The sequence below is a fragment of the Botrytis byssoidea genome (genome assembly GCF_014898295.1).
Source record: "Botrytis byssoidea strain MUCL 94 chromosome Unknown BBYS_011, whole genome shotgun sequence".
In the NCBI taxonomy this organism is placed as follows: domain Eukaryota; kingdom Fungi; phylum Ascomycota; class Leotiomycetes; order Helotiales; family Sclerotiniaceae; genus Botrytis; species Botrytis byssoidea.
The window spans coordinates 1-24,983 of NW_024065852.1; the positions used below are offsets into that span (position 1 = coordinate 1).

At 41.2% G+C, this 24,983-nt stretch overlaps 9 protein-coding genes across 9 annotated transcripts; 4 read left to right on the forward strand and 5 right to left on the reverse strand.

Moving 5' to 3' along the window:
* Positions 1-1,364: 1,364 nt before the first annotated feature.
* EAE97_006012 (uncharacterized protein) lies at positions 1,365-2,610 on the forward strand (the record flags this gene model as incomplete). The annotated part of the gene is made up of 2 exons (XM_038876525.1): positions 1,365-1,545; positions 1,664-2,610. The coding sequence occupies 2 exons, from the start codon at positions 1,365-1,367 to the stop codon at positions 2,608-2,610; spliced, it is 1,128 nt and encodes a 375-aa protein (XP_038732232.1).
* A 376-nt stretch (positions 2,611-2,986) lies between these two features.
* On the reverse strand, positions 2,987-4,724 carry EAE97_006013 (uncharacterized protein; the record flags this gene model as incomplete). The annotated part of the gene is made up of 7 exons (XM_038876526.1): positions 2,987-3,295; positions 3,351-3,416; positions 3,638-3,796; positions 3,842-4,028; positions 4,085-4,137; positions 4,299-4,365; positions 4,648-4,724. 7 exons carry the CDS (start codon positions 4,722-4,724, stop codon positions 2,987-2,989), a joined length of 918 nt encoding a protein of 305 aa, XP_038732233.1.
* A 1,658-nt stretch (positions 4,725-6,382) lies between these two features.
* On the reverse strand, positions 6,383-10,326 carry EAE97_006014 (uncharacterized protein; the record flags this gene model as incomplete). The annotated part of the gene is made up of 2 exons (XM_038876527.1): positions 6,383-10,099; positions 10,222-10,326. The coding sequence occupies 2 exons, from the start codon at positions 10,324-10,326 to the stop codon at positions 6,383-6,385; spliced, it is 3,822 nt and encodes a 1,273-aa protein (XP_038732234.1).
* A 1,199-nt stretch (positions 10,327-11,525) lies between these two features.
* EAE97_006015 (uncharacterized protein) lies at positions 11,526-12,212 on the forward strand (the record flags this gene model as incomplete). The annotated part of the gene is made up of 1 exon (XM_038876528.1): positions 11,526-12,212. One exon carries the CDS (start codon positions 11,526-11,528, stop codon positions 12,210-12,212), a length of 687 nt encoding a protein of 228 aa, XP_038732235.1.
* A 941-nt stretch (positions 12,213-13,153) lies between these two features.
* On the forward strand, positions 13,154-14,243 carry EAE97_006016 (uncharacterized protein). Its single transcript, XM_038876529.1, has 3 exons — positions 13,154-13,420; positions 13,518-13,700; positions 13,864-14,243. Exons 1-3 carry the CDS (start codon positions 13,267-13,269, stop codon positions 13,950-13,952), a joined length of 426 nt encoding a protein of 141 aa, XP_038732236.1. The 5' UTR covers positions 13,154-13,266; the 3' UTR covers positions 13,953-14,243.
* Positions 14,244-14,900: 657 nt separating this feature from the next.
* On the forward strand, positions 14,901-15,646 carry EAE97_006017 (uncharacterized protein; the record flags this gene model as incomplete). The annotated part of the gene is made up of 3 exons (XM_038876530.1): positions 14,901-15,113; positions 15,212-15,553; positions 15,620-15,646. The coding sequence occupies 3 exons, from the start codon at positions 14,901-14,903 to the stop codon at positions 15,644-15,646; spliced, it is 582 nt and encodes a 193-aa protein (XP_038732237.1).
* A 349-nt stretch (positions 15,647-15,995) lies between these two features.
* On the reverse strand, positions 15,996-16,535 carry EAE97_006018 (uncharacterized protein; the record flags this gene model as incomplete). The annotated part of the gene is made up of 1 exon (XM_038876531.1): positions 15,996-16,535. One exon carries the CDS (start codon positions 16,533-16,535, stop codon positions 15,996-15,998), a length of 540 nt encoding a protein of 179 aa, XP_038732238.1.
* A 409-nt stretch (positions 16,536-16,944) lies between these two features.
* On the reverse strand, positions 16,945-18,480 carry EAE97_006019 (uncharacterized protein; the record flags this gene model as incomplete). Its single annotated transcript, XM_038876532.1, has 1 exon — positions 16,945-18,480. The coding sequence occupies one exon, from the start codon at positions 18,478-18,480 to the stop codon at positions 16,945-16,947; it is 1,536 nt and encodes a 511-aa protein (XP_038732239.1).
* A 2,962-nt stretch (positions 18,481-21,442) lies between these two features.
* EAE97_006020 (uncharacterized protein) lies at positions 21,443-24,060 on the reverse strand (the record flags this gene model as incomplete). Its single annotated transcript, XM_038876533.1, has 8 exons — positions 21,443-21,674; positions 21,731-21,888; positions 21,953-22,818; positions 22,881-23,207; positions 23,436-23,464; positions 23,526-23,786; positions 23,844-23,942; positions 24,008-24,060. The coding sequence occupies 8 exons, from the start codon at positions 24,058-24,060 to the stop codon at positions 21,443-21,445; spliced, it is 2,025 nt and encodes a 674-aa protein (XP_038732240.1).
* Positions 24,061-24,983: the final 923 nt, after the last annotated feature.

Consider the following 24,983-nt stretch of genomic DNA (forward strand, 5'->3'; position numbering starts at 1 on the left):
TGGTAATATAATGGAATCGGTTATAACTCACGTCGCAAGCCCCACTTATCCAACTATTATCGACTTCAATGGCCTAGCTGCATACAACGAATCCATCATTCTCGCTTCTGCCAGCACGACAATGCTATCGCTGCCGTCGATGTTGAGACTGGGAGAACTTGGGTAGCCTTTGAGGATGATTTAATGAGCAATATTAATGGTATCAAGATCCAAGATGGTTATATATATTGGACAGCTGGTTCCGAATTTTGCCGTGCAGAATTGCACTCCAACTTTACCATCAGTACTGCTGAAGTGATTGCCCTCGGCTCGGAAGACGGTTCATCTTTGAACTTCGACGATTTTGCCCTATCCCCCAACGTTTGGAAGACCAATCAAACTAACAGCGAAGGTCGTAAATATGCATACCTCACTACATCCGTTAACAACTCAATTATGGAGATCAGCTTCGATGCTAAGACTGGTGGTAACAATGAGACTGCCATTATTGCTGGTGCTCTGGACTCAACCGATATTGCTGAACCGACTGGTGTCGCATTTGGTCGTGTCAAAGGTCAACTCAACAGGCTGTACGTTACAACTGGTGGCGGTAGTGGAACTAATGTTGATGTAGATGGGGTTGAGACAGCAGTAGGAGCTCAATTGCTTGAAATAACCCTCACCTAGAAAGTATTAAGCGATCTAATTTACTATTGACTTGAAAATTCAAGGGTACTTTGATCTGGTACAAGTAAATGCTAGCGCTCTTTCATCATAGTAATATCCAATAATTATCATAAGTTAGATCTCGAAAGATTTGATGAGTTTCTTACTACTCAAATAGAAACAAAAGTGCCTAGAGATTTCCAATATCCAGCCTCTCGTTTTTTCAAACATCAACCGAACAGAGTTTTCCTTTCCAATTGCTGAGGATCTTGTACTTGGCCCAGCACCATTCAATCTTCCTTCAACGGATAAACCAGAGAAGTTTCATGTGAAACGTCATGAATTCTTCATGGTCAATGAGAACCCCGGAGAAGATTTGATTCACAAGCTCTAGATATGTGAGACAATTCCGCCAAGGCTGAAAAAGGAATGTGGGTATTCTCCTGACTTCCCCCAGAGTTATAAGGGATATGATGCGCTTAATCGACCTATCATTTCAGGATATAGTCATGGCGGGGTTGGAGATTCTCGTAGTTGGTGTTGAATCATCGCTACTGCCACCATAAAAATTCCCAGCAACGACCCGTGCGACTTTGGAATTTAGCAAGAGGTTTCAGCACCGCCTACATGCCTCGAGTCCAGAAATATAAAGATCACGATCCTTCCTTCAATCATAGAGATGTACAAACGAGTGTCTGCTACAACTTTTCTCCTTCAATATGACACGAGTCTCGAATTTAGCTCGGCTCTTTTGCGCGTTTGTTCTTGCGTCTCAAGTGCATGCTGCTAATCTTCCACTACCGTTGCAACCTGATAAGAGACCTACAGTTCGTCCTTCTTCAATTGTAGATCCTATCCCTACAACGTGTACTACATCGACCGTCAGTATAGTGTGTGGGAGTAAGTATCCCGGCTTTCTTATTATCTCTTTGTTAGAACCTTGTCACTCACTTATTCTCTAAAATCCAAAACACAACAGCTCTTTCCTTCTCTCGCAATTTCTAACTTTCTGTAATAGAAAACGTTTGTCAAAGTGCCTGGGCAACAGCTTTCACGTCCTCTAATGCCTACGTGCAATTATTTTGTTCCTCATTTACGTCCCCAGGACGCAGAAGCACCCTGTCATTTGACAAAAAGGGGCCCGCAGGTGCATGTACAAAAGGTCTTAGCAATGCTGCAATCCAATCCTCCATCTCATCAGTCTGTTCTTGTTATGCAGGCCCCGGAGTTCCAACCACAGCATTCGTAACGATTTGTCCTACATGTCCACCTATTCAAACCCAAACCGTCACAACATCTGTACCCACTACCACCACTATTGTTCGCACTGCCGATGGAATTATCAAGACGGTGACCACTATCATAACACTAGTGGCCGATCAGGTACTATCAAATCGCATTACTACCACAACCACGCAATTCATAACGCGTTCAGATCTCTCGGCACCGTGCACCACCACCACAAATGTCCTCACTACAACCCTAGTAACAGCTATCTACGACTACTTCACTTATATAACTACCACCTGTCAAGCAGGTCGTTATCTATGTGACACCACTCCTTGGCAATCACCCAGAGCTACTACCGTTACAGTGTACACACCGTACTGCAATCAAATCTCCGAAAGAATCATTACAATAACCAGTACCGTTACAGCCGGTCTTCCATTCTTGCCTCCATCGTCCGCAACATGTGAACCAACGACTACAACAATAACTTTAGTAATCGATCCGATGCCAATTGAACACACAACTACCGAGACGATAACGGCTGGGATGTGTACGGCTACGACAACAGAGACAAGCACTACTACTTGGGATGATAATGGATTTTGGCCCACACCTACTCCGTCGACTTTCTCGCCAATTATAATTGATGATGGGGGTTTGACTTGGAGGGAAACTTTGGTAGCGCCAAGTCAGGCTACTGGCACGCATGTTCCAGTAAGAGAAGAGGAAGATTAAATCTTGGGTCTAGAATGAGATATCTACCATTGAAAGTGAAAGATAGCTCTCGAAGGAAGATATAGGGAGGTGGTAAGTTCTAAGAAAACTTGGCATGAGCAAAAGCGAGGATATTGATTTAAAAAACTTGTGATTTTGAAGCTTGATTTCTTGATTTGATTTCGTTTGCTTAAGCCTGATAGACCATAGATGTTAATTATTTGGAATGTCAAATTATGCGACATTGAAGAACTTGTTATCAGGAAAAAAGTGAATTGAAATAAAAGAAGACCAAGTTAACTACAGAAAGAAGGAAAGAAGCAAAAAAAAAAAAAACGCCAAACGCCAAAAGCCAAAATACAAAAACAAAAGAAAAAGTAAAGAAGAGTAAAAAATACTATACATCCAAATCCACCCATTCCCCGTACCATCCATTCACCTCTCCCTCCACCCACCCCGCCACCACCTCCACCACCTCATCTACCCACACAATACCCTCTCCCCCCTCTCCTCCCTCTCCTCCCGAAACATAGTTGTTTGCCCAAAGGCGGAGAAACAGAAGCAAAACGTAAGCTCCGAAGAGCGCCAAGGAAGAGAAGAAAATAATCTTCTGTGCCCGAAGGCGCCACTGACGTTCCCGAAGGCCCATCTCTCGCTCCCTGAGGCGCGCACGAGTCTCCATCTCCGTTATACGGAGATAATGATTCTGATTGTGCGATTAGAGATTGGGCATTCAGGGGCAGATAGAGTAGGTTGCTTACAAACTCCATTTGCTCCAGTTGGAGCCTGGCAGCCCGCTCCGTCTCCCCCTCCCGCAGTTGGTGTTCCTGATTGTACTATTAGCTTTGGTATAATGGAGTACTCTGGGAAAATGTAATGATTTTGATCAAGTTGATCGTCTCAAACAACCAAGTGAGTGAGATTAATCAGACCGATGTAAACATTCACTTGATTGTATACAATCAGAGTAAATTGGGCAATCAGACGTGTCCAAACCACCAGATAGATTGAAACATCAAGAAAGAAGGAGAGACATAGGTCACTTTACAAATAAAAGGAGATCCCTCTCCTCCTTCCCGGAACGACGATCACCTTGGTTCGTCAAATGTATGTGGTGATGGTCGTTGGTGAGGGTCGGAGAGGGAGAGGGAATCTCCGCCGCGCCGGCCCGACGAACTTCGGAGCGAGGTTGGTGTCTTCGACGATTCTATATAAGACAGCTGTCAGCAATGTGCAATGCTGAGGAAGACACCAATGTCTGACCCAAAGCCCAGCATCTCAACAGAGTGTTCAAGATCGTATCTGAGCCGGCGACACACTCACAGCCCAGATGAACGAACGGAAGCGGACTGGCCGGTGATACACGCGCAGCACAGGACCATAGTACTCGGCAAGCTCCTAGCGCTCCGCCCGGGTGGAACTGCATCCCGAGCGTCCAACTATGCCTACATTTAAAAGTAGGATTTCGCTTCTTTTTTGAACAACTGCTTCATACAAGGCAACTGCTCCTCGAAAAGTCTGAGGACAACTCCCCCATACCAAAGTAGGCTGGTTTGATGATCCTACTGATCTATAGGAGTCGTACATGCCCAAGTCATTCAAAGAGGAGGAATGGTAATGCAACTCCCATTGGGGATATTACGCCATGTATATAGAGAAAGTGAAGGCTGGCAGACCAAGGGAGAGACATTATGAAAATGGTGTCTTACCTCTGATCCCGACATGATTGTTGTTGTTGGTGCTTTTGGAGTTCTTTTATGGTATTCGTGGACTGTTCTGTCTATAAATTAGCAAAGTGAAATACCACGAAGGGAATTAGAAGATTGGGAAAAGGGGATTCGTACACTTTGAGAATCGAGATCGGGCCAAAAAGAAAAAGGAAAGAAGATCAGAAAAGCTGAAGGGGAGATGGATGAGTACTTATAGGTTCTGATTTTCCAGACCTACTAGAAGGTTGTTAAAAGCGAGATGTACTATGAAAGTATAATTCCATTAGCTTCGTGCTACGAGGGCGACGCTAATGCTTGTCATACAATGGATAGTCAACATAGCTCTTACCTTAGATAGTCTATAAAGTGAGATGGCAATTGGAACTTGATCGACCTTTCCTTTTCTTTGCTACTTATCGAAGTCATTCGAGGAGCTAAATTTCTCTAGATAGACTGTTAAGAATATTTAGTGCATGTTTGTCACACTAATAGATCCCAAGCCATCCGTAAAAGTAAAATCTACTTGCTCATCACAACTTGGTTCACTCTCAAAAGTGAAATGAATTGAGATACCATTTTGTACACCAAGAGATCTATATTTTAGCACAGAAGAAAGACTTTTGTATGTCCCGCAAGAGTCCGTAAATTCAAGCCCATTGGAATCATTTTGTCCCAATGATTCAAATATGATGATACATACTCGTTCCTGTCGATTGCAAATCTGAACGTATACACACTCTTAGTTCCTGCCGAAAGGAAGTATGTATCTAAAAGCTGAGTCTGAACGGTCGAAATATTTGGAAATCTGAATTGTAATTACCTAGCTTCTGAACAGACCGGCTCTTTCCAATAAACTTTGAAAGTGACCTAAAATGACGCTAAAAAATAGTAGTACATCACACTAAAAGTGACAGAATTCAGACGCGACTAGAAAAATTCTAAATGCGTCGCGTGAACATTAAATTTGGCAGGCGCTTACGTCAACAGAATACTAGATTGAAGAAATATGATAGCAAGAGCTCATATAATCAGATACTGCGATACAAGATAAGCTCAACAAGGAAGCTAAAATGCCAAAAAGAGAAAGTACTGAGGGCTACTCTCCATCACAAAAATGACACAAGTTTGCACTGCGACTATAATGATACACCATGGATAGACTGGAAGCAAGAACCTACGTATCTTACCTGGGTAAATACTGCAAATAGCTATCTGCCATAAAGAACGCCAGAGCCATACAACCTTAAAGTGATATTGAGGTTATCTCGCTTAAATTAGATACATTACATAAGCATTACACAGTCGTTCAAGTGAATTTTCGTTGTAAAAACCAAAGTATGTATCCCGGAAGCTGAAAAATACAAAGGCAGAATAGAGCTAGCAGACCTGATAATCTGATGATGAATATTATATTGCTTCCGATTGATCCATCAAGTCTGCATATGAATGTGCTCAACTTCAAAAGGACATCAGTTGCGTCATCAAGGTGAATCAACATCATCCTGCACTTCCTGCTAATTATGAAACAGAACCACCATAGTTCATCGGAAATTTAATTGAGTTTTACATTGAGTTACGATCCTTTGAGACTGCTTGGAACATTGAAATATTGTTCTTGTTGATGAGAGGATGCGTGAAGCATGCAATATGAACGAGGTTTTATCCTAATGCACTGTACTCAAAGACCGACGGATTCTACACCATCACAAAGAGAGCCAACACCACTTTCACACCCAATTATCGCACTACTCTCAAAGCTTCGCAACGTCAGAACATCAGCTACATTATTCGTCTGACTAATTTCTAGCAATCCGCAGCTCGCGAAATGTCTTACATTTCGACTCCATATCAATTCCCCATCGCCCTTCTAGCAAAACGCCCCAAAAGTAAATTGGTATTCCCATCCATCCATTAATGCAAGCAAGCTCTCCTATGTATTCCACCTTTTAATGCGCCTTTCATGACTCATTTAGCCATTAATCTACATGTCTATGGTCTGCCCCACTATATAAATCATGCAAATCGTAATCGTACATGCTAATGTGATAGCTCAAAAGAAAGTTTGAAAAAAAGATTGAGGGCTTTTAATCCTCAATGAGTTGACCTAATATCAAGCTTTGAATCATGACCTCATCATTGACAACCCTAACACGTTTAGGCAATGGTGGTGAAGCATTCTCTTGCTGTATCGAAACTCTCTTTCGTTTTCGGCCACCGCCTGAAATGCTTGCTGGGGTGTTTTCGAACACCGCTGCCTCCACATCCTGCTTTCCATCTACATAAAGCCAATCATAACTGACGTTTTTACTCTCCGCATCGAGAAGCATTTCTCTCGCTTGTTTGAGATCTTGTGCCTGGCCAAGCCGAGTTGGGCCAAGAGCGCGAGTCAGAAATGTGTAGGGTTTCCGCTTCTCGCCAGCTTTTCCCTTCCCAGTAACGATCAAGATAGATTTCCCATCGAGTAGCTTTAATCTCCGAGTGAAAATGTCATTGAGATTCGCACTAGAGGCAGAGTATGGGCGTAAATATCGACTCTTCACAGCTCCACCTAGGAAGGAAGAGTTCCCAGCTGAGAGAAGATATGGTAACCAATCGATTATAGTACACTTTTCAACACAATCAGAAATCCATCGTCCTGAGATACATGGGAGTCCAAGGGCCAAAGCTTGCATGTACTTGGCCTTTCTCGAATGCTCATCTGCAATCAATGCCACGAAACCAATATTTTGCTCCGAAGAGGCAATCTCAAGCTCTGCCTCTCCAGTCTCACTATTTACAGTACGAGATTTGGACGGTAGAGTCGTCGGGGTAAACAAGGTTTCGAATCCGTCATCTAAGATTCGACCACCGTGCTGTTTGATTAAACGAATCGCAACTTGTTTATCTTTTTCTGCATCCACGTATGAGACAGCGAAAGCCATCCCCTCAAATAGACTGTCTATTGACCTTTTATTGTTCAACGAGGTTTTTGAAGGCGGTGTTGATAGGGCCAGTGGATCTTCGCTATCTTCCTGTGATGGCAGAATTGATGGTCGACTTAAGAGAGGTGCTGAAATGGTGTCTTCTTGATATTCGGGGCTCACGGAGCTTCGGGTACGGTGTCTTTTCGTAGCTGGCAGAGCAGTCTCCCCAATTGATTCTTTGACCTTGGTAGCAACACTTCCCCTCGGTCGACCTCTTGATCGACCTCTTGTACTTGATTTCAAATTAGGAATGGATGGGGATACTAACTCTGACTCAGCAGTGGATGAGATAGGATTAGAAACTGTAGACGACACACTCGAAAGCCTAGTATTTCGAGCAACTCCTGGTTGCTGCTGTGTGATAGGCGGCTTTCCGAATTGGCCATTCGAGGATCGAGTAGATTTACGTGGCGTTCTTTGATGTACGCTTTCTTGCTCTCTTTTCGTCGATGGAAGTTGTGGCTCCTCAATCGGGACTGTTTGGGAAGGCTTCGTATCATGTTCAGTTGAGGCCAATGGTGGAGTAACATCTTCAGGGGCAGTTTTAGAAACCTCTGCTGTAAAATTCAATTCAGAAGGCTCAGTCGACGTCTCTATTCCAGGTGAGTTGCAATCGAGTGCTTCTACTTCAGACACCGCCGGAGCTGTGGAAGTCAAAATAGTTCTTGCGACAGGAGTGGGGGGCTCTATTGTACTGGGAGCCGATGAAAGTCCCGATGAGGCTGTAGCAGCAGAGCCATCAGGTATTATATCAAAATGACTAGGCGTAGTAGCTAACGATGGTTGAAACTGAGGTTGTCGTTTGGGTGTATGATGACTAGATACACCAATAACCTCGTTAAACTCATCATCCATGTTAAATCCTGGCAAGTCATCTAACTCATCATTATTCGCTATGCTGAGAGAGACTTCTGCGATCTCAGTCATAGGAATTAATCTATCAGTAGCTGGACTAGTCTCTGGGAGAGTGGAGGCGACCCCGTCGGTTGGATTCTGTATTTGGGTGACGGGTTCTTTAATAACATCGCTGAAAGATACTTCATTGGGTGATGCAGTCATCCTCTGGTCGAATGTGGTAGGTACAGTGGGATCCTTTTCTTGGATTCCATCTGCATGATTGTCGTTTTTGCTTTTCAAAGGCTCGCTGAATTCTTGGCTTAGAGGCTGTTGTAGCTTTCTTGGTAGCCTCCGAGACGGGCTCGTTGATTCTGGGTCTACTTTCTCAACATCAGAGCAGGTTGGCGCTCGATTTCGCGGTCCGGGTACTGGAGAACTTGTAACAAGGGTGCTTGACAAAGGAACACCTTGAGAATCAGCAACCATATCCTGCTGTGTTGGTTGAGTGTCTCGTGCATCAAAGCCTTCACATTGGGTTACATAATCCTCCTGCATGCTTCGGCGTCGTCCACTAGCAGGAACCTCCACAGCGATCGGAGTTGATTTGAAGGCCTGGGATGTGTGAGAAGATGACACCTCTGAAGACTTGCGCTGATGATTAATTGACCTTTGGTTTGTACTAGCTGTGGCAGAAATGGAACTGACTTCTTTTGCGGAATCTGGTCTATCGGATAAAGTTGGTCTTCTTGCACTCAAGGCTGTCTGCGCGCGTAACTTCTGTTTCTCTCTCGCCACTTGTTGGAACTTCTTGGGTAGTGCCTCAATATCAGAATCTGATTCCGAGCCAGAGTATAGCTGACGTTCCATGAACTTCTTTCTTCTTTCTTGGGATTCTTTCATTGGTATGTACGTATCCTGAGGTTCACGTACCAACGTTAATTTTCGAAGAGCGGAATTGAAAGATTGTATGTTATTCGACACTGTGGCAGATCCGACTGTAATAGGAGTCTTAGTAGATGTTGAGTGGTCAGGAGATCGGTCTAATTTTTGGGTAGTCGCGCTAGCGACCTCCGAACGTCGTACGAGTGGTGATGGTTCAACTTCTTGTGAGGATCTATATCCCTTATAAACATCAGGCGATGGCCTAGAGGATGTAGGACTGCCACCAAGTCGTCCAATCGATGATGGTTGTGTTGCGCCAAAGAGCTCATGCTGCTTCATTACACTACCCTTCTCAGAAAATGGGTTGACTGACGGAGCCGGAGTCTGAGGGCCAAGAAGAGTGTCTTGCACAGGATCTTGGGTACTATAAACAGCAGGCGGATCTTCTGATTGGAGATAACCTTCATCAAGTACCGATGTTGGTTGAAATGTATCAAAGTTTATGTGCCCCGTGTCGTTCTCCTCATATGTACGTGCAGTCGACTCAGTGTGTGTAGAATTGGGGTCTCCAGATATGCCATTTGATTGTGGATCTGGCAGAACATTCCGTTCGATTGGAATCGGTGGGCTCGAGGAAAATTCGTCACTCGGTCCAAGAACAGCCTGGTCTCTTAACCTTTGCAATTCTAAGGCTTCGTAAAGAGACTCAGGATTCTCTTGAGTCAAAGATAAATTAGTCTTTTGAGTATGCTCCTCGCCCTCCATTGCTCTCAACTGGGCACAAGACAAGGGAAGTAGGTTGCCGGTAATATCGGATGGCCTCAATTTTCTTTCATTATCTCGCTTTACTGTTGGCAGTACTGGCGGACCATCTCTCGTCCGTTCGGATTTATGTACAGGATTTGGAGGTAATGGACTTTCTCCAGATATTTGAGCTTTAATATCGGATTCTCTGGCGGCCTCTATCTTATGAAAAACTTCCTGGACTTGATTGTGGTGGTTTCCATTTCCTGTAACATGACAGGCATTGTTTGTCGCGTCGATATTACAATTATGATTGCTTGACGCGACGACAGGAAATGACATATTGTTATCCGCGGCTGGTCTCTCCGGACTACTCTATTGGTGAAAATTAAACGTCAGTGCTGCCCTTGTAAAAATTTGCCATGCTGTGATTTGTGGATTTGTGATTGTATAGTGTAAATGCGGAGATTGATCAAATCAGTACATATGTGGCTTACCGATAGTATTTCTTCTTGCAGTTGCAGGCACCTCTGCGTATCAAATACTTCTGACACATCTCCATTCAAAGCCGCAATGGCGGCCATACTAACAGATTTGAACATGATGATATTCTCATATTCAAGATCGAATTGGTCGTTCGATTCAAACTGGTAATTGAGGTCTTATTAGTATAGGCGAAATGTTGACTTGAGCAGAATGATGAAGAGAAGATGCTGTAAGATAAGATTATCGTGGCGAAAGAAGTAAGACGCGACGAGCTTTAAAGATTTTGGTGCGTCAACACGTGATCGATTAAATGTTTCTACTGCTTCAGCTAGGTTAATACCAAAAAAGAAGGCACTAACAGTACAAGGGAATCTGGACAAACCATAATGATTGGAACAATGCAAGACACCCACAGTACATGAATTTCTTCATTATATTCAACTTCTGCACAGTAACTGTAGGAACTACATTGGATATCCGAGACAAAATTAAGAAGCTTCTGCTTATCCCTTTGATCAGAAGTCTCCTCGCTGTAGTTGGAGATACACCGATCAGCTTATCCAATTTTCAAATACATCGGAGAGTACCCTGTACTGGCATAGGCTTCTATAGAATTTATCTATAGGTAGAGCAATCTTTGATGCTGACTCAATGTTCCCTTAAATCGTCCACTACATACCCTATCATTATTGACCGAGAATCAAGCATCTGAAGGCCTTCCTCAAAACAGGCCCATTCCATATATATATACATGTGTGATTTTCGTATATCAGAACCATCTGATAGCATCATCCAGTTGTCGACAAACTCCCTTTTTGCGGCTTGCTTTTTGTATTATTGTGGGATCAAGTGATCCATTCATTTGAGAGACACATATCTTCCACTTCACAAACTTAAATTGTTTAAAAGGCTGATGTGTCGCCGATCTATCCGGTTTGACTAGTGTCATTATAATATTATTAGGGACTCTGTATACAGCTTGATACAAGAGAGAAAACACACTTATGGCGCGAAAGCACAAATTTTACTCAAACTTTGGACGAAGGCTGATGGGACACAGCGACTATGGCGCAACAATACTAGATTCACTTATCAATATGGTATGTTGATATTGGCAAATGGTGCGATGGTCTCCCATATCGAGTCGCACCACCATGTTTGCCCACAGCCTTATAGTCCACTACCTCTTCCTGGCTTCTTCTCCCTCAAAGTTCTGTCCCACGTTCTCAATTATTGTCCTCTTGTCCTCTTTTCCAAAAAAAATTGAGATTACAGAACTCGTTACGGAACGTCGACAGAAGCCGAGAGCCAGGGCATGCCCAATTCTACTCCTATCGTTGACGGCATGGAGTGTGATACTAAGGAAATATATGATGACGTCATTAGCGGCAAGGGCAAAGGCATAATCTTTCTGCTTTCGGGTGGCCCTGGTATTGGCAAAACCTTGACTGCTGAGTCTGTTGCCGAGCAAATGCATGTTCCACTCTACATGCTTTCGGCCGGAGACTTGGGCACAGAATCTAAAGATGTTGAGTCAAACTTGCGTTCAGTCCTTCAGATGGTCACCGGTTGGAATGCGGTCCTATTGTTGGACGAATGTGATATTTTCCTAGAAGCACGAACTTCAAACTCACTTGAGCGGAACAAAATTGTTTCGATCTTCTTACGAACACTCGAGTATTATGAAGGGATCTTGTTGTTCATGACTACAAATCGTGTAAATAATCTTGATCCAGCGTTCAAATCACGCATTCATCTCAGTATAGATTACAAGGATTTGGATACTAACGCTAGAGAGAAAATTTGGAGAAACTTTCTGTCGCGTGGAGAGGATCAAGAACATCATCATCAAATCACTGATGTTGGCAAATTGGCGGACTCAAACATCAACGGAAGACAAATCAAAAATGTTTTGAAGACTGCTAAATTACTCGCTAATCACAAGGGTGAGCTTCTCAAGTTCGAACATGTTCGAACCGTTATGAGTGTGGAGGGAAATTAAGCACGTATGCATATCCCTATGCATATTCTGAAAAGTCTGGTACCAGCTTAGGATTATAGGAAGTGAATTGGACAAGTGTCTCGTCCGTATTTAGCCAGCTTAGAACATCACTCCACAATACACGCGCGTTTATTTTTAAATTTTTGAGAAAACTTCATACATTCGACTGCAAGACAATTCACAAATTTAAGTGATAATCCACTAAGTTCTCAATAAGTACAATTTTCAAAGTAAATTTAGTACTCCAAACTACCCGAGTCATTCAAACAAATTCAAAAATTGAAAATTACTGACCGCCCAATCTCCATTTTCCACCTCGATACCGCCATTCGTATTTATCTCCTCATTCTCCAAGCCATCAGCAACTCAATCTCGTATCCTTCACGTGAATCACGAGCCATATCGTATCGTAGCACCGCACGCTCTCAGCCTCAACGCGGATCCGTCTTGGCGGTAAGCGGGACATCAGACCATGACTTCATCGCTTAACAAAATATCACGAACATCACTAATCCGCCCGCATCACCTGAAGAACAGTTTCTCCACATCACGCCATAGCGCGTGGATTGTCAAACTATTTATAACATTCTCAATTCTTTTCGTGATTTTAAGCTTTTGGCTACTGGATGATTCTACTAGTTTGTGTTTTTTACGACATTTGTGTCTTTTGGGAGGAGAGCTGAGTTTAAGTGATGATGCTCTTATTTCGTACTTGGTGATCTTTACACGGAATTGGAACACGTTAGGGAGATATGGGGCGAGCTTGGGTCTCGGATAGCTAGTAGTGAGTGACGGGTACGAGGGATGATCTGACAGCGCAACGACAACGGGTTGATGGAATTAAGCTTACGAGGTATGCTTATTGGCATCTTGAAGATAGACTAGCTGGATGTACGTAAGTAGTAAGAATGATATGACAGTCTGGGGAAATGGGGTATATAAATTCTGAACACCTCCTGAAGTCAAGAGTTTTCTCCTCATCATCACTATCAATATCTTATACATTCACTTCTCAATCGAAGCTTCTCAAACATATTCAAACAATCTAATCAAAATGCAATTCTCCACCCTTTTGACTCTTGGTCTTGCAGCTATCAGCGGAGTTGTAGCTGCACCTGCCAGTTACTTCGATGTAGATATTACATTTATCGGGGGTCCAGCAAGTTACAGTTTGACTGTTCCCGCGGACGGACAATTTCACGCTACTAGTGTTTTTCCCTTTCTCTCTCTTAATCACCTTTTCGCTTTCAACTCTTTCACTTCCACCCCACGAGTCCCAGAAGAAACTAACCTTACACTCCCCAGATAACCCCCTCTCTATCTCTCTCATCCGCTCCTCCAACTTCGACGTTTATAATCTCTGTACCTTCTACCATGATAATGCGGTTGCGTTGGTGAATAATGGAGGGATTGTTAGTGTGGGTCCTCCAACACCGATCACTGGTGTGAGCTGCCAGGTGACGGATGAGAGATGCATTCCTAATTATAGTGAGTCTTTCTATTTTTCCTCTAGAATTTTAGTTTTGGGTTTGGAAAGTTGTTTTTGAAGAAAGAAGAAAGTGATGGACCTGAAGAGAGAGAGAGAGAGACGGATAAGAGGATGTAAAAGGAGGAACTTCGGTAAAAAGTGATACTAATCTTATTGCAATAGGCGATTGTTACAGAAACGGACAATTCCTCGGATCATGCTGTGATGGATTCTGTGCAGCGAACAAGTGTAGACCTTTCTCTGGTGTTTAAATCTTTACTCTCATGATCTAGTGCAATCTAAAATATTTCTAAAGGGGTAGAAGAGAGGAGTACGTAATCGCAGGCGTAGAATTGTCGAGGAGAATCGAGGAAATGGGGGGAATTGAAGGATGCGTATTAGTTTACTGTTTTTGAATTGAGGTGTATGCATTTATGGTTTCGAATTATCGTTGTTGTTGTTTGTTTCTAATTTAATGTAATGAGTTTTGTAATTACACTATCTCTGAAACAATCGTTTAGCAGAAGCGTATCTAAAATTTAGTCAATTCAAATCTTGTTCCTCATATCTGTCTTTTCCAGCAACATGAGTTTGAATTTCACAACGAGCGGTTAAATGGTGAGGAAATTAGATTTATTGATTTATTGCTTAGACTAAGTGTCGAATCTCGTCACAAATTTGCGTTCGGATCAATCGTCCCCTCTTTGGACTTCCAGCGAGTCATCAACTCAAGATGGAACTTCCAGCCAGCAAATAATGCAACCAACAACGTGTACTTTAAACCAATGGCTCAAATAGGACGAACAAATTAATTTTCGATCGGGGACTCAAACATTTCTGCTCCTGATGAGATTGAGAAAAACCCAAGTGTAGATAGTATTACTCGCGAAGACTTTCCTTGGCTGAAATGAAAGTTGGCAACCCGAGACCAATCAATTATCATTCCGCATAAGACAATGCTATGTGATCTTGTAAGTCCCGTGTATAAGATGAAGGATTCGCCCATCTTATCTTTCAAGGAACGTGGGGTGCTCTGCCAAAAGCTGCATATATGTCATTGGCTGCAGGTGGAAGTAAGGGATGGTATAGTGACATCGCGTGAGATGTAATGAGGGGTAAATGACTTGAGTATATTACTTTATAACCACTACAATCTTCCCAGAAAAATTCAACTATATATCACTTTCTCCCAAAACTCTTCAACACTCACTTTTCTCGAAATGCAATTCCTCAAATTTCTGGTCCTTTCAACGGGACTAATCTTCCGTACCGTCTCCTCAGAATCATCAAAATGCCCCAACATCTCTCCTGGCCCAGCATCTTCATTTCAACTCGCAGAACTGCTCCCCATATCCCCTCTCACAGATCCTATTGCTACAGAAATTATCCGTAACACATTATCTCTATATGCATTTGCCATTGACGGACGAAATGTAAGATAAAAACTGAATTGCTACTTTCCCTATAACTTCTCAACATCTTCTCCAGACCACCATGAATCCAAATCCTAACACCCCATTCCCCAACCCAGTGGCAAGCATTCTCCCGTGTCTTTACCCCAGACGCCCGAGCGAACTACTCAGAGCCCCTCCCTGTTCTCTACGGATTGAAAAATATCACCGATGCTGTTGCAGCCCAGGTAATTCAATTCACGGGGACGCATCATAGATACGGTACTCAGTATATAGCAATATGTTCGCCTACCTCAGCGATTTCCATAACGTATCTTGAAGCTAGCCATTTTCTCTTACCGCATACGTCGCCGGTTATAGAAGATGATAGTCATACCCTGTTTGTGACGGGCAGGTATGAAGATACGTGGAAGAAGGCGAACGGAAATTGGAAGATTGTGAATCGAAATTTGGTTTTTATAGTGAGTAATGATTCATGAAGGGAAGAATATTGATAATGAAGAGAGTGATGCTAATACTCTGAATAGGGACCGTTCATCTTGGATACCGCGTAGGAGCTTAAATTTGGGGTTTCCAACTCTGCTTAAAGCTAGTAGCTTTGAAAGTATTGGGAAAAAAAGATGCTCGGACTTTTAGAAGCATGACCATGGGGCTGAATATGCTTTGGAAAGTCGTATAGAGGAGTGACCAGAACGGAACCTCCTTATATTGAAATCTCATGACTGGTTTTGACAATTGTTTCGCTAGGGAAAAAATCACCATCATTGGATATAAGGTCAAGTACTGCGTGAATATCTCGGTTTTGAAGGCCAAATATCTCCTCAATCATTTTTCGTGAATGATGTCTTCCAGATCTTGTCGCAAAATGACTCTTCTCGGTCTTCCCGTAAATTTCATTTTCCATTATGCAAACTCATAATCCTCCAGATGCGTCCACTCCCCGCTAACCTCATACCTCCACAGACTAATCGCCTCGGCCATCCCTCCTATTCCCCCATTTCCATCTCCATGCATCATCCACTCTCCCTTCACCTCCTCCAACGTTCTCTTTGCCTCCTCCTCTCCAACCTTATTCTGCACCGTAACGTGCGATCTTATTTTTCTGTCATCCTGTTCCGTCAATTGCACACCTTTTTCTCTAAATTCTCCTAGTAATTCTTCATGAATCTTCCGTAATTTGAAAGATGCAATATTGAGTGCCACGCCTTTTCTCCCCAAGGGAAAAGGATCTTTAATACCGACTTTGAATTTTTGTTCTCGTGATGAGAGGGAAGAGAGAGTGGATTTATAAAGAGAATGCTGGGAAGAGGGAAGAGCATGGAAGAGAGTTATATGTGCAGAGAGGTAGTTGCGAGAAGAAGGAAAATAGCGGGTCCGGAGAGCAGTGAGGAGTTTCTCGGAGGCGGCGTCGAGGCGGAGGGTCAGGATAAATGGTTGAGACATTTTTGAATTTATGAAGGAAGAATATGAAATGGATGTTTGTTCATGGTTGTTCTCACATGAGTTGAAGGACTTGGTGGAGTCAATGATTGGGAAAGATAATGAGGTCATGGATTTAGGAGTGGGAACCATAGTTAGCGCAGGGTTACATAATGGTGTTTGAAGCGTCGACGTTAATTCAATAGTTTGCTTATTCGATAACATCGCAGACTTGTGATAATTTTCATCGAGACGCACAATTCAATCAGTATTGAGATATATCATTTGATCCATGTTTTGTTACAGATCCAATCGTATCCTAGATACCTCCCCTTCCTGTCGCCTATTGTTGTCAAACCCGAATTTCCAGTACCAAGTTGTTGAAATCGATAATCCTAATCCATACACTGCAAACATAAAACAAAGTTCTATCCTATTCGATCTTACCGTTCCACCTCAAAATTCTTGCTCTGAAGTTCTGTTGCTTGACAAACCATCTGTTCTTACAAACTATCCCCCCATTTCGCTCCACATCCGCGTCCAGCTCAAAATCAAATCTCCTCACCAATTGGGGTATCAGCTTGTTCATCTCCAACAAACTAATATTCTTGCCAATACATGTTCTCGAACCCATGCCAAAAGAGAAGAAGTACTTTTCTACTTCTGCACCTCGACCTTGCTCCTCAATTTCCAGCCATCTTTCGGGTCTCCATTGATCGGCGTCAGAGCCCCAGACAGAAGTATTTTGATGAGCTACATACGCATTGATGCCAACTGTAGAGCCACCTGGTATGAATTTATTTGCGATGGTAGTACCCTCTGCTGGGACGATTCGTTGTAGCCCCAGACCCACAGCAGGATGGACTCTTAATCCTTCTTTCATCACCGCTTGTAGATAGGGTAGTCCTTGGGCTTCTTTAAAGGTAATAGGATCTGATATTCTTCCCTCCTTTGCCGCAGTTTCTATCTCGTCTCGCAGTTTTTGATAAGTGTTTGGGTACTTCAACAAATGGTAAAGCACACTCGAAAGGGTAATAGCTGTTGTATCACTTCCTGCACCAATGTTGGACTGGCATGTGATACGCAAATCGCCTCTCGTAATCTTTCCAGGATCTTTTTCAGAAGCCATCAAAATCCTCGTCACGAAATCTAGAGTGCCCTCTTCTTTCCTGTTGCTACTTCTTTGTTCTTGTAACAACTTTTCTTTTTCTGCAATTCTATCCTCTGTGAACTTGACGACATATGCAATCCCGCCAGTGTTAGGCAATAACGGAAATATCCATACATGAAGCCAGCTCCAAAGCCCAACGAATGTAGAATACCATCCTCCATTGTCAATTGCCTTGAACACACCATCCTTGTCCTCTCCCATATCTAGAAATCCAAAGCGTTTACCGAATGTAATCTCTCCAATAACATCAAACGCATAGCATTGCAACAAATGCTGCATGTCAACAAAATCTCCTGCAGTTGCCGATTTCACGAAGTGTCGTGAGAGTAACTCCGAACAATTATCCACATGACCCTCATATCCAACCATAGAGCTCATACTATAGTAATTTGCGACCTTACGTCGTTGTACAGAGTGAGTATGTGGATTGAGCTCAGTGAATAGCGAAGCTGGGACTTTATTCGAAGGCTGCCATGTCGTATACCATGATGATTTTGGGAAAGTAGCTCCACCAATAGAATAGATGACTTTGGCAGCATCGACATCATCAATCGAGTATTCATGCGGTGCGATGCGGACAATAGGGCCATAGCGAGTGTGCAGCTGTTGGTTGGTACGTTCGAAATCGCCTTCGTATATTTTCCAACAATACCAGGCTCGAGTAAAGCGTGCGAGGAACGGTCCTGGAATATGGCGGAGAGGATCTACGATTGCAAGGAATACGGTACTCAGGATGTAAATGGATACTGGGATCGTAATGAGTGCCCATATTGGGAGGGAGATAATTTCTTCAAGCATGTCGTTTTGTATTCCCCGAAAGAAAGGAATCAGAAAAACATGGATAGTGACAATAAACGGCAAGAGATGGCAAGATATATACACCTAATTACTACTACATGAACACACTTCGGACATGTTTCGGCTTGCAATGCATGGTTAAGACATACATATACGACGGAGTGTTGAGCGGCAGTTCAAATGCGGGGAGTATGAAAACAAGTGCGGTTCAATGCGGGGAACTCGGTGTACAGTCACCGTGCACTTCTATTAGCCGAAACTCCACAAAACGCGTTTTTTCATGTATTACACTCCTATAATCACGTTTTATTATTTTAATTATATTTTCAATTTATAATGTATAACATATTAGAGGTATACAAAATGATTCTTACAAGTGTTTTATTCTATATATATACAGCAAAATAGTTAGTAAGGTAAAGGAAGGCTTTAATTTCTATTGAATTGTAAAGAGTTTTGGATTTTTTTGTAGAATTAACGTGGTTTATCAGTGAGTAAATTATATCAATGAATAGATCACTTATTTTATATACAAAATTTGTTTGTATATAATTATACACTTTCTTTATTTATAGATATAATTTTCTAAAAATTTAATATAAAATATTTCAATATATAAGAATATTAAAAATCTTATTAGTTTTAAGAAATTTGAATTTATAAAACTGTTATTATAAAAATAGATTTTTTGTAACAAAAATCATAACAATTTCCTTTTCTTTTTAGAATATAATAAAATTATTTTATAAAAATTAGATTAATAAAAAACCTAGATCTTAATTATTTTTTAAAATCTTTTATTTAAGAAAATAATAATTAGTTATTAAAATTTTAATATTTTAAAAAGCTTGATTTAAATGGTTTTCGAAATAACCCGTTCATTGATATAACCCATTCACTAATAAACCACGTTATATGATATATTCTTTTATAAGATCTAATATATAACAATAGTATATATTTATTATATACTAATCGATTTAAATTATATATTAAATAAAACGAATAAATGTTATTATGATATATATAATTGTTTTTAAAAACTATATATAAATAGATTATTTAAAAGGTTAGATTTGATTATAGTATTAAAATTATTAAAAGGATTTTGATCAAATATAATATAATCAATTGGAGGTATAAGAAAAGATTAAAGTTTATATTAATATATATTATTAAATGGCTTAAATAGTGTTTAGTTTATAGGGGGTTAACAATTGAAGAATGGGGTTTAGTTGTATAATCAGATGAATACTCTATAAAATAAGGAAAAGAAAAAAGATTAGAATAATGCTTTTATATTAAATTTCAGAAATGGAATTTAGAAATAATCGAAATATATAATATAAATAAGAATATAAAGATTATGTGTTAAAAAAGCTTTTAGAATATTGGAAGAAGTAATTTATATATAATAAATAGGGATTTTGAGAGTGCAAAATATAGATATAATATTAAATCTTATTTTAAGGTTTTTGAGATTGAAGTAGACCCTATTTTTGAAAAATTTGATTTAGAATATAAATTTATATAGAATAATGCTTCTATTTATTGTACCTATAAAATATAAGATTGGTTTTAAGAAAAAAAGATTTTTTTATTGAAGGATTAGTTTTTTTATTTCTTTAATCTTAATTTTATAAAGTATATATAATAGGTTTTAAAAATAAGAATATATAAAATGTTTTTTGATATTGTTATTGATAAAAGCAAATTAGAATATATTTATCAAAGGTTAAAGAGTTGTTTATAGATAGTTTGTGTTAGAGTAGATACTAGCAATGAATCAACTAGGTGAAATGTAGCACAAAGACTTTTCATTAATTCTTCTAAACTTATGAAAACTATACAATTTATATATGTGTGCGGGCTCCCTTCGGCACACGGTAGGCCCGAGGGCTTACTATCACGTGCCTAATGGAGCCCTTTAGTCCATGACCGTGACAGTTTGGGATATATTAAATAAAGAATTATTTAATAATTTGGGAGCTAATATGCCTTTTAGAATTGAGGCTTGTATTGCAGCGAATAGCTGACATATTAAATATTAATAGATTAAAAATTAATAATAGAATAATTTTTATATATATCAATAATATAAGAATACATTATTTATTTATTCAAATTTAATAATTTTATAATTCTTGATTAATTTAATATTTAATATTGAAAAAGGGTGGTGTAATATATAACACCATAAAATAAGCGGGGGGGCGGATATAAGTGGTCTAGTACTGTATGGAGAATTATGAAAAGTACGTCTATATAGAGGCCGCGGAGATTTTCCAACTTATAAGAGCTTCACAAATCAGTACCATATGATATCCACTAAAAGGGGTCAAACAAGAGAGGTTAATAATTCAAATATAGTATATGCCTATCATCATCAAAATGTAGTATTGAAGATATTAAACTTTCTTGCAGAATGGCTGCGACCTCAGTGATGGATCGGTATACAATCTAGATCCACTGCATCAATCATCCTACACCCCTTACACAGCTAAAGAACGACTCCTTTATCGGTTGACCAACGTCTACCGAGTGGCTGAGTTGCGCAATGGTCCTGGTCTTGAAAACAGGGCGGCGGACGCATATTGGGCACATCGAAACTTCTTCAGTCACCCAAGTGATTCGATCTTGACTAGATCCTAGCTATTAGTTTGATCATCTCATCATTCACCGGAAATCGAAATCATACTTACATCAAAGTAATCAGGAACTGTTAATCATTCCACGCAATTTTATACCATGAAGTCGACTCGAGATAGTGAAATCAAGGATGATGGGTCAATTTACAGTATAAAGTCAAGGAATGAGTGATTTTCGTTGCTTCCAATAGAATGATAGATTCAAGATCTGTTTGATTAGTAGATTGGCTGCGATGAGGGGGAAACATTTCAGTCGAAATTTTGAACTTTATAAACCTGTGTGACACAAATTACAGCACCTCTTTGATGATACATCATAGATCCCTCCTGCCAATCTGAGTGCTTCCCCTCAGGGTCTCCCCCCCTCCAGAAAAGCTTTGCTTTTGACGCTTTGCTATCCACTCAGTATCCTGTCTCCTCTGAGCTCTCAGCCTATCGTTTTCATATAATTCGTCGATTTCTCGCTGGCCTGTCGGTTTCTCAAACTCGTACAATGGTTCGAGGGTTGCGTATTTCTGCTGCAATATATATCGTTTTATCCACCATCTATTTGATTCAGCTAACGATGCTATCTAATGTAAAGGGAAGAGGAAATAACTCACGGCAAAGCTTTAGTAAGCTGGTAACGCATATGTGTGCGCGTGGGAACAGCAAACACAAAATTTAGTTCTTCGAGTGTACGTTGCTTGGTTTCCGGTACCCACAGAAATATCATGCATAATGATAAAATATTTAATCCAGCGTAGAAACCGAAGGTTCCCTATATGAAAAATCAATAACCAAGCTGATAAAGAGACTCTGGTTTAAATGAGAGTACAGCTTACAGCAACAGTAAAGATATCAAGCATTCTAGGCAAAGTAATGCTTAATACAGCGGCCCAAAAGAAGTTCGTAGCAACAGCCCAACCCATCCCAACTTCACGATGTGATAACGGAAACACCTCAGCAGAGTATGTAAAAGGAACTGGACCTGCCCCGGGGCTATAAAAAGCAGCATAGATATATATAAACAGCGCCATAAGGCTTAGATGTGCTCGACTGGATTCTGGTATCAATGAACAAAGTGCCACAGCAAGTATACTCCAAGTCATGTTGGGAATCGTAAATAACAATAAGGTTCGTCTACCGTAAGTATCGATTGTCCATATAGCTGGCCATGCAAAGATAAAATTAACTAGACCAAATCCCCATGAAGCTAAAAGTGCATTGATCCTGCCGGCACCAGCTTTTTGAAAGACAGTCGATGAATAAAAGGCAATGACATTGATGCCACACATTTGTTGAGCCAACATGACTGTAAAACTAGCCAGCGTCGCTCTTCTTAATCGAGGCACCGTGAACAACTGTGTAAACCGTGTCAAGTAAGTATGGTTTCCAACAATCTCTGCCTCCAGCTCAAGCTGGGAATGGATATAGTAAAGATCACGCGCAGCTTGTAGAGGATTGTTTCGAAGTTTCAACAAAGATTGATATGCTTCTGGATATCGGCCCTTCTTCATATACCAACGGGGACTTTCTGGGCAATAAAAGATCAGGACACAAAGAGGTACAGCAGGTATGAACGCAGAGCCGAGCTGAAGACGCCAAGCTATTCGAGGAACGTTGGCAACGATCAAATTTGCGCAAAAGCCGAGAAAGATTCCGAAAGCATTCCATACTTGCCAGGACATAACGAGCGCACCTCGAATAGCTAATCAGACATTAGCTTTGAGGTCCAAATTTTGAATCGAGGAAAGAAAAAAGCGAATGTACCTGCAGGTGAGTTTTCCGCCGCATATACTGGAACTGTCGAAGCTTTGGCACCCATCCCGAGTCCGAGTATAAGACGGCAAATAAAAAGCTCTTGCCATGTTGTCGTAAACGCACTACCAATTACACTCCACAGACAGAAGTTCCCGGCGACAAAGATGGTTCCCCGGCGTCCGAAATAATTATTGAGAGGATCAGAAATCCAACAACCTATAAATGCGCTGCTGATATATGGGGCGGCATTGCAGAGCCCAACTAGCATTGTATCGCGGGTAGATTTTCCTCCAATGTTGAAGAGGTCCGGGAACGATAGATTCGCACCGTTTGAGCCTGCATTTGTTTATCATTAATTATTTTTTTCACGACAGATGGAAGTATTTAGATCACAGCTACAATAATTCTGAGCCCACTAGGACAGTGAGGAGAAAACCGAAGTTGCTCCGACTCGAGTCGTTGTAAGATTTGTATTCGGCTCAACTTCGAATGTTTGAAACCACCTTGATTCTTGTTCTCAATCCCCATTTTAAGCGCCAGCATGAAAATTTGTAGTTAACTAACCTGTTTGGTCCCATCCTTGAACGGCAGCTCTGTTACGATGAAAGTCAGAGAGCTAGACAAGTAAAGTGCTAAGATAGGGTGGAGACATACCCAATGGAACAAGTAATAATGGTGATATACAACGCCCATGGCTGTTTCCATGTATGAAGGATTTCGTCCCTCAAGCATTCAATCTCTTCTTCATTTAGGGCATTCTCGCCTCTAATATCTTCGTAATTTGTTGGATCTTGTGCCACCAGTGCCCCTTTAACCAATATTGGAAGAACACTGAGCAATTGATGCTTAGTTGCAAATGCTTTAACCTGATCATATAGTAACGTCGTTGGAATTCCAGATAACGGATTCTGGATCCTATTTTAGAGATTTAGCAAAAATTAGAGTATTGTGAGGATTCGAGGCAATTCTCACTTAGCATCCAAGTTGCTGTTCAGGTTGATATGGTGCTGATTCGCTTCGATTTCGACGGTATAACCACCTAAATTATTACCAGTAGCCTGCGACCGTGTCCTTGGATTTTTATCAGCGAATATGAAATATGAAAATCGCCCCAACGAATATCAAATGCAACATACCATTCCGGGTGAACAAAATTTACATGTTCTTCGAGATACTTTGGTTCTGGCATTGTACACACTTTTCGTCCAATGTCTTGAAACGAGCGATGAATGACAATTTATGAAAGCGGGGATGAGAGTTACATATATACCACCAGTAAGCAGTATGCAAAATATTTACTTAATCCTGATTTGACGTATTTGCTATTATCGTGCGTGAACGTAAGGCACGAGAAGGCTGCACTTCAATCCTGAATGGCACAGTCTGTGTGTAGTCTGACATTATAAATGCGGCATCCCCCTTGTACCAAAGGAAAAGGATAGCTTCTAGAAGTTGAGGCTGACAAGTCACTAGACTCTGGGCCAATTGCCTATAAGGCAGTACGTAGGGCGTGTGAACAATTAATTTGCTTGTCTAATGCTTCCAATGAAAATCAAGACCGATAAGCCCATCCTGCAAGGGGAAGTATCAATGTGAAAAGAAATTTATAACAAAAAACACAAACTTCGAAATGGCTTGTTCGCTTGCGCTGAGATGTCCCGTCTCTATTCGCGTAAATTAATCATATGCTGTATTTGAAGGCAACAGCACAAATATTCCCCAACGCGGGGCCCCGCCAAGTATGCAGAGTTAGGCTGTATAGCCACGATTCGTGGTACACTGTAACTGAACCACGAGACATGATTTCCACAACAAAATTCAGCCTCTGTCATTCGCATAGCCTAGTGATTGCTAACCACACTGAGAGTCGAGGAAATAGACAAGCTTCATGCGACCACTTGAATAGATCGCCACTACGTAAACCCTCATGGTAAAGTCGTTTGGTCTCGAATCAAAATCAGGTAGATGAACGAAGTTCCAATCCTCTCATCAAGATTTCATCGGCTTTCGTCCAAACACAATAAGCTTGGCCGTAGTTCAGAATGGTTTGAATCAAAGAGGATTCAAACCACCTCTTTCAAACACTCCCATGATACGTCGTGCATTTTGCTG